The 7546-nt window shown below is 40.7% G+C and overlaps 1 protein-coding gene across 1 annotated transcript; it reads left to right on the forward strand.

The window, feature by feature from the left end:
- Nucleotides 1–2340: 2340 nt before the first annotated feature.
- Nucleotides 2341–6568, forward strand: LOC307246670 (acyl-coenzyme A thioesterase 3-like; the record flags this gene model as incomplete). The annotated part of the gene is made up of 9 exons (XM_080022656.1): nt 2341–2533; nt 2688–2781; nt 2895–3085; nt 3163–3326; nt 3763–3794; nt 3882–3972; nt 4070–4150; nt 4628–4763; nt 6447–6568. The coding sequence occupies 9 exons, from the start codon at nt 2341–2343 to the stop codon at nt 6566–6568; spliced, it is 1104 nt and encodes a 367-aa protein (XP_079878782.1).
- Nucleotides 6569–7546: the final 978 nt, after the last annotated feature.

Below are 7546 nucleotides of genomic sequence, written 5' to 3' on the forward strand. Positions count from 1 at the left end.
CCCATTTACTCTGTCAGTATTGGGCCGTTTATGTTGCTGCATGTCCTTTCACCTGTTCCATGGCCCTACACGGTTACCTAGGTGTATGCCCTGAACTCTTCGCTCCTGATTCTCCACCGGCTTCTCGCTTCTGGATTCCCGGGTTGGTCGTGAGTCCCTGCCTTCCCCGTCGCGAGTCCCTGCCGGTCCTGACCCCGCCTTCTGTTCCCGATTCCCTGTGTCTTCGCAATAAACCCCGGTACATACTTCCGAAAGTGTCTCGCGTTTGGGTTCCTCATCTTGACCATCCCCCTGAACATAATTTTGCACATGCAGGATATTAAGGTTCCATATTCCTCTCCAGGCAGGTATGGCAATCACATATTTATCTTTATGACAATCGCATATGAATGCTGCTGATGTGCATCTTAGAGTTGCCAGAATTTGTTTTCTGAGAATGATCAATGGTCTGTTTACTGAGACTGATCAATACATGATCACCCAGTTTCCACTGGCAAAGGAAGCCCTTTTATTTTTAATTGTTATTTTCATTCAATTAAATATTTATGTTTATAATATGTAGTAACTGTCACAACACACATGAATCTTGAATGTGGTGGTGAATTTGCATGTCCAGCTCTTATGTATGGACAGGTGTGAACTTGTTGGCCTATGTGTATATGTTAAACAACAGACTGTGTATTTTGCGGGGTTACCTAACGTACATATTTGCAAACAGCTACTAGTGTGTTTAAATATTTGAATGTCTTATACATCCCTTTTGTTTATAAGGGTGTTTCATCAGTCAAGTTTCCAAAGATCACTGATGGTTACTGAGTGACGACATCATTCTTCTGCTAAATTCCGAGTGACGACATCATTCTTTATTTTAAAGGTCTTTATGTAGCACATGGTACAAATAAAGCAAAAAGTTAACTTTGTCAGGGTAGTCACACTTGTTATATGGCACATTACCTTTAAGGATTAATTACAAAGTGTAGACCAAACCTTTAAAAGATTGCAGTGGAACGCTGTCTCGTCTGGATCAGGTATAGTAACACCATTACTACCGGGAAATGCATGTTGTGAAGTCAATCACCATCTGCTTTGACATATTTCGGGAGAAGGCGGTGTCTGAGAATATTCTCATTGCAATTTGCGAATAAAGTAAATTGTCATTTTGCGAAGAAAGAGAATTTGTTGTTACTATGTATTTTAATGGAGAGCTGAAAAGTCACTTACTTTTCCAGTTGTGAAAGTATTTTACTTAAATACAATTTGGGTGTATAAGTACGTTAGACCAATGCATTTACTCCAGGACTGCAAAATTAATAAAGGTTAATATAGTGGTGTGCTGTGTGACGATTGAAGATTCTTCTTCTTCTTAAAGTTAAACTATTTTAATCTTTTAAAGTCTGAGGCTGTTGACAAGAGGCAACTATGAGGCTCACCGAAAGAGCACAATTAACATTTTGGGCAAAATCAATGAAGGTTTACACATTAGAGTTAAGATTTACTATTTTTCAACCCAAGCCTTATGATAAACATTTAGAAATGTTCAAAGCACAACATCGCTCAAAGCTTTCATTTTGAGAAAATCACGGGTCTGCTGCAGCTTTTCAGTGCTGTCCTTAAATGCAGGTCAGGGACAAAAAGTTAGGCACAAGGGATGTAGGTAGAGTTTTAAAATAAAGGGTTTATTTCCCAAAAATATAAGACCGCTGCCCAATGACTGAATGACAGTCTGTCCCTGAGCACTTTGAGTATCTGCTTATGGATTGCATATCAGTGTCTTTTTTTTTTCTTTTTCCACCACCACTGTTGTACAGTAATGTGTAACAGTGGTGACTGGAAACTAGGAGGCAATACATTATAACAGAGGAGAGAGCAATGTAGGCTATAGGCTATGGTGTAAAACGATATATTTTCAATTGACGTTATGCAGCCTCTTTGCCCAACCATCTCAAATTCACACAGTTGTAAGTTATAGCTAGAGCCAGAAAACAAGTCAAGTCAATACATAGACGTCATCCACAAGTCCAATTGCTGGTTTCAACAAACGATGACGTAGACAAACAACATTCCTGGTGTTGGCACACCAATAATAAGCACATATTCCATTTAATCTCACATTAACAGGCTAGAAAAACAACATTTTAAGAGCAATTGTAATAATTGGGTGATCCAGAAATATTGGACCTCATGTGGAACTGATTCTTTCTCCCCTCTGGGATGCATTGGTTTGGTTCTAAAATATCTTGCGGCAAAACAGGTCTGAATCTTTTTTGAATGAGTGGTTAAACTCAGAACATGGTACACATTTCCAATGTCCAATTTGGTTGCGTCCATAGATCACCAACTATGGCTGGGACTGTACATCCAATTCTGTCTGTTCTCCCGGCACGGGGACTTATGGATGAGAAGTTCAGTGTGTTGGTGGAAAATCTGTCTCCTGGGCTTCCAGTAACTCTGCACTCTCGTCACCGCACTGAGAACAACCTACATTGGCAGGCGTACGGTCATTATGTCAGTGACAACAGAGGCACAGTAAATGGTCAGTTTAGTTTATTAAATTCATTATTACTTTATTAACAACCACATTCTATCAGAACTACTCCATGCACATATTGGAATAGTTATGGTATAGTTAATTATACCATTACGAATTTTACCATAGCCAATGTTTATAACTGCTGTTGGTTTTACAGTTTCGAGCGATTCAAGTCACGGAGGAACATACACAGGAAAAGAACCCATGGGTTTGCTGTGGAGCATGCAGCAAGAAGAGAAAGATATCATATTGTAATGTGCTCATAGATTTCTGTAGTAAATGCCATGTTGGAGTTTTCTTACCAAAATAACTTGAATATATCTCCCTGTCTCTCTTCTGCCTGCATGTTCACTAACATGACAAGTATAACGAAGAAGAATGTCCAAACACCCATGGTGATACACATCTCGGTGTACAGAGGACATGTTGACAAGGGCTTCAGAGACAGTCCTCCAATGGCCTCTGTGGTTGTAGAGAGATGGTACATGGCACCAGGCGTAAAAAGGGTAGAGGTCAGAGAGAGAGGGATCTCCGGTACCCTCTTCATACCCCCAGGTACACTAAACTGACACAATAAGAGTTTGGTTTGAATTGTGAAATATTTTTGTAAAAAAACACTATCTCCATTTCAGGGCCTGGTCCCTTCCCTGGATTGCTGGACCTATGGGGCGGTGTAGAGATGCTGTTGGAGTCCCGTGCTGCCTTGTTCGCATCTCATGGTTTTGTTTCTCTGGCACTAAATTATTACGCACCTAAAATTATTAAGCCCAAAGATGTAGATGTAAACTTTTTGGAGGTATGACATTTTGTTCTTTACATTTCACTTTAAAGCGGACTCTTTTAACCGCTTTTTTTTGCATTAGCCCGTAATATATTCGTTATTTCATTTCAAGTTTTAAGTGTGACAACTGTTTAACCATTGAGGATAAATGACTTTAACCTCTGATGCCTTTCTGTTTCTCCCGCTTTTATTTTACTGTCTTTGACAATACAGACAGCATTTCAGATTATCCAGGAGCACCCTCTGGTTATAGAGGACAGAGTTGGATTGTTTGGTTCTTCCTTAGGTGGCTCATTTGCCCTAACAATTGCAAGCCACTCCGAGATTGTCAGTGTAAGTTACGATTGAAAGACTTTCTTCTTCAGCCCGACTTGGAAATAACTGTTGTGTAACTTTCTAGCCTCGTTGCTGTGTCTCTGTCAATGGCACCCATGTCTATTCATTCACCAAGACCCTTGATGGGGTGCTTGAAGACATGACACGGTAGGTCATGGTTTTGTAATGACGCAAAACATAAAACACTAATTATGTCAATTATTTCACTAATGAGAAATTATTTCTGCCCAATAGGAACAGGTCAAAATTGCAGCAAGTGGGCGAGGGTTTAAAATATCGTGACATGTTTCTACCCATTTCTGCAGACCCCAAAGATAAAGTGGATGTAGGTATACAAACTGTATCATGACACACATGCACGAAAAAAGAGACATGAACAATAGTTCATCATTTTATCATTCATTACTGAGATTCTTTGATAGGTGGGAAGGATTAAGTGTCCTTTATTGTTGATCTGTGGAGATGATGATCAGTCCTTTGAAAGTGTGGCGTCTGCTGAGGATGTGAGTACAATTATTAACATACATAATCATGCATTGCAAAATGCCCAATGCCAATCTACAACAGAGAAAATAAATGTTTTCTATCTTTGCGTATTATGCAGCCTGTCAAATGTCTGGGAATTTGGAGAATTTTGAGGACTGAGGCAAATTCCCGGCCTATCTGGGAGTGTTGGCAAACCTAGTGCTGCTATAGTCACCCCAGAAGATGGTCCAGGTCTCTATTGTAGTTAAATTAGATCTAAATCTAAATAGATCCTACATTTATCATCCGACTTTGGTGATGAATAAAAAAATTAAAGAGGTTAAGGAGGATTTTTTTTCTTGCCTAATTCCAAATATACTGTACCTGACACGCCAAATGTTATTGTACCAAACTGTATTTTGTGAACCATTATACCTCTGATAGATAAACATTCAGACACTGACACATTATTTTTATCATTTGATGACTAGTGATGGAATTGTTTTGACCCTCAGATGGCCAAGATGATGCGTAAAGCTGGGAATGATCACCTGTTGACAACAATAATTTACCCCAATGCTGGTCATATTATTGATTCTGCATACCACACTCACATCCGAGTAAGCAGCTTCAACCCCACTGATGGGAGTGGTCAGAAATCACAGACAGGTAAATATTGACACCTGTCCAATAAGTATACGTTGGAGAGAAAACTTAAGGGTTCTATTTCTCAACATTTCTGTGAAAGGTTTGGGGAAACAGAGCATGCTTATGCCCTGGACACCTTACAAAACTTTGTTTCATCAGATCTCTGTACTGTTCACACTGGACAAGTGTCTGTCTTGTGTTGGACTCTTGTAGACTTGTGGTTTGCAAACATGACTGATTGGTGACAGGGAGTCACACACTACAAGATCTTTTACCAGGAGGAGTCTCAGAGGAGTCCATCAGGTCTCCAACCTAGGTTTTGTCATAAAACAGATGTGAGAAGTGATACCAGAAATGACACGATACGATGTGTGGGACAGGATCATTTATTTTTTATTGGGTTCTTGATCACTGTAAATTAAAAATAATTAAAGTGGAATTTAAATAAGAAATATATTAATAACCTAGAGAAGAAAATTAAAATAGGTATGTTGGCTGGTTGGTGTCTGGCTGCTGCTCTGGCGCACTCCCATCACTCCTTGTCGCCACCTCTCCTCCCCCCATCACTCCGTATCTGCTCTCATTGGCTGTAGCTCATTGCATCAATCCCGAGTCTAGCCCGGAACGACCAGATATTAAACCTTCTTGATACCTCGCTGACGTCTACCAGCCATTGGCGAGCAGTGGGATTGCATTATGAGCAGTTCACACCACACGCTCGTCACTCACTGGAGTGTGCTATGATTTTCCTCCGTTCTGGAGCTTTGCTCGGCGATCTCCAAAAACCTGTTGGGGAGTGGAAAATTAGGCTAGAATCACATATTCTGAGCTTGGCATTAGGAACCTTTGAAATATGGGATGGATGAGTTTGAATGCTGCACTGATCGAAAGGGTAGATGGATGCAGGGGAGATGATTTTAGTGTTGCAAGCAGCAATGTGCGAGGCAGGTAGGGCAAGGTAAGTTTGGCTGCTTAAATAAGATTGTGGTGTTGTAGATAAACTTTACTCTAACACTTTAACAAAATAAGAGATCGAGGAAGCCGAAGTTTGAAAGATAAGGACTTTTATTATCACTTGTGAACAAGTAAAACATAAGCCTGAGTTGGTTTACAAAGAACGCTGGAGCGTCTCCCTAGGCTGGCCTATATGGTCCATTCTACACATCTATCATCCATACGTCATCATACCATAGCATAGTTTCACTCCTTATATGGAAATGTGTCCACTGGAGCCCTGTTCTCCTCCTGGCCTGTTACAACATATGGAACATGTTAACTCTACTCATTCCACAGAGCCACTGCACTCATACACCCTTTAACATCGATTGGTGGCATATTGTACCAGCACTGGGGGATAGTGGTATCTTTACTCAATATTTCCCCACACTTATTTGATTCATATAGTGTGTAGGCAAGATAATTCTTACATATTACCATTGAATGTTATAGTAAATTTCTCCCATAGTGGCAGTACCAATATCCAGAAGGCTAACTTAATTGAAATGTGCACCAACAGGTCAAGTAAATACATCCATATTAGGTTTTATGATTACATGTAGAATGTAACTGGTCCTGTGTGTGTGTGTGTGTGTGTGTGTGTGTGTGTGTGTGTGTGTGTGTGTGTGTGTGTGTGTGTGTGTGTGTGTGTGTGTGTGTGTGTGTGTGTGTGTGTGACAGTGAACGTAGTGTGGGGAGGACACCCTAAACCCCATGCAGATGCACAGGAAGACTCTTGGGAGAAGATCTTGGCTTTCCTGAAGCAGCACCTGTACCCCAGTCCTCACACTGTCCTCCAGGCCAAGATGTGAAAACAAAGAGACATACACATCCTCTGACTACTGCTGTATATACACAATGCTGTAGGTATCAGGAGTAGTCACAGCTGTTTGGTGTTTTTGCTGGAAGGGCTGCACAAGCCCATCTATACGAAAGAAGCCCATACAAGGGCTGTCACAATCATTAGAACCTGCAGTATTGGTTCCTCATCAGCCTGTTTTGTAATTGCTACATTACATTCAATTGTCATAAAATATAGATTATCATAAACAGTGATTCATGGTTTCGTCATTTTGCTCATTCCTGATCAAAACAAATAAACATTTTCCTGTAGCACTTACATTTATTTTCTGTGGCCTGTCTAAAACTATTCAGTAGGTCTACCTAAATAGTAATGAAAAAGGGACTCAAGATTTGGCTCAACTAAAGAATGTAGAAAATGTTAATTAGAAAAGTTAATATGCAACAGGTTAACAAACATTTTTTCTCAGCATTGATTAACTCTTGAATTAAGCTGGATGGAAATGAAAAAAGGCAACACTTTCACACATTTTACTACAGTTTCGTGGATAAGCCTTTCTGTGTGGAGTTTGCATGTTCTCGCCGTGCTCACATGGGGTTTCCTCCACCTCACGTGAGTAAGGACCCCCACCAAAAACATGCACCCATCATCGTCTGACCCGCCATGGACACTGGTCCCCGGGCGCGTCCACGTATGCTGCCCACTGCTCCTGGCTGTGCCCCCGGAGGAAGGACAAGCCAGGATGGGTCAAATGCAGAGGATCCATTTCACCGGCCACCATCAAAAGCATGTGCGTGTGTGTGTGTGTGTGCAAGCATGTGTTGTAGTGTGGTGTGTTGCGTGGCGAATAAAGACTGTTTCTTCTTCTTCTGTTTCTAGAGGTAGTACTAGGTAGAGGTAGTGTCTGAGCAAAACCAATGGCTGATATTCACCGCCATCTGATTAATTTGTGGCTCTTTATTAATGGTTATAATTGTGTTTTTTTACC

Source organism: Zeus faber (assembly GCF_960531495.2).
Source record: "Zeus faber genome assembly, chromosome: 21".
Classification (NCBI taxonomy): domain Eukaryota; kingdom Metazoa; phylum Chordata; class Actinopteri; order Zeiformes; family Zeidae; genus Zeus; species Zeus faber.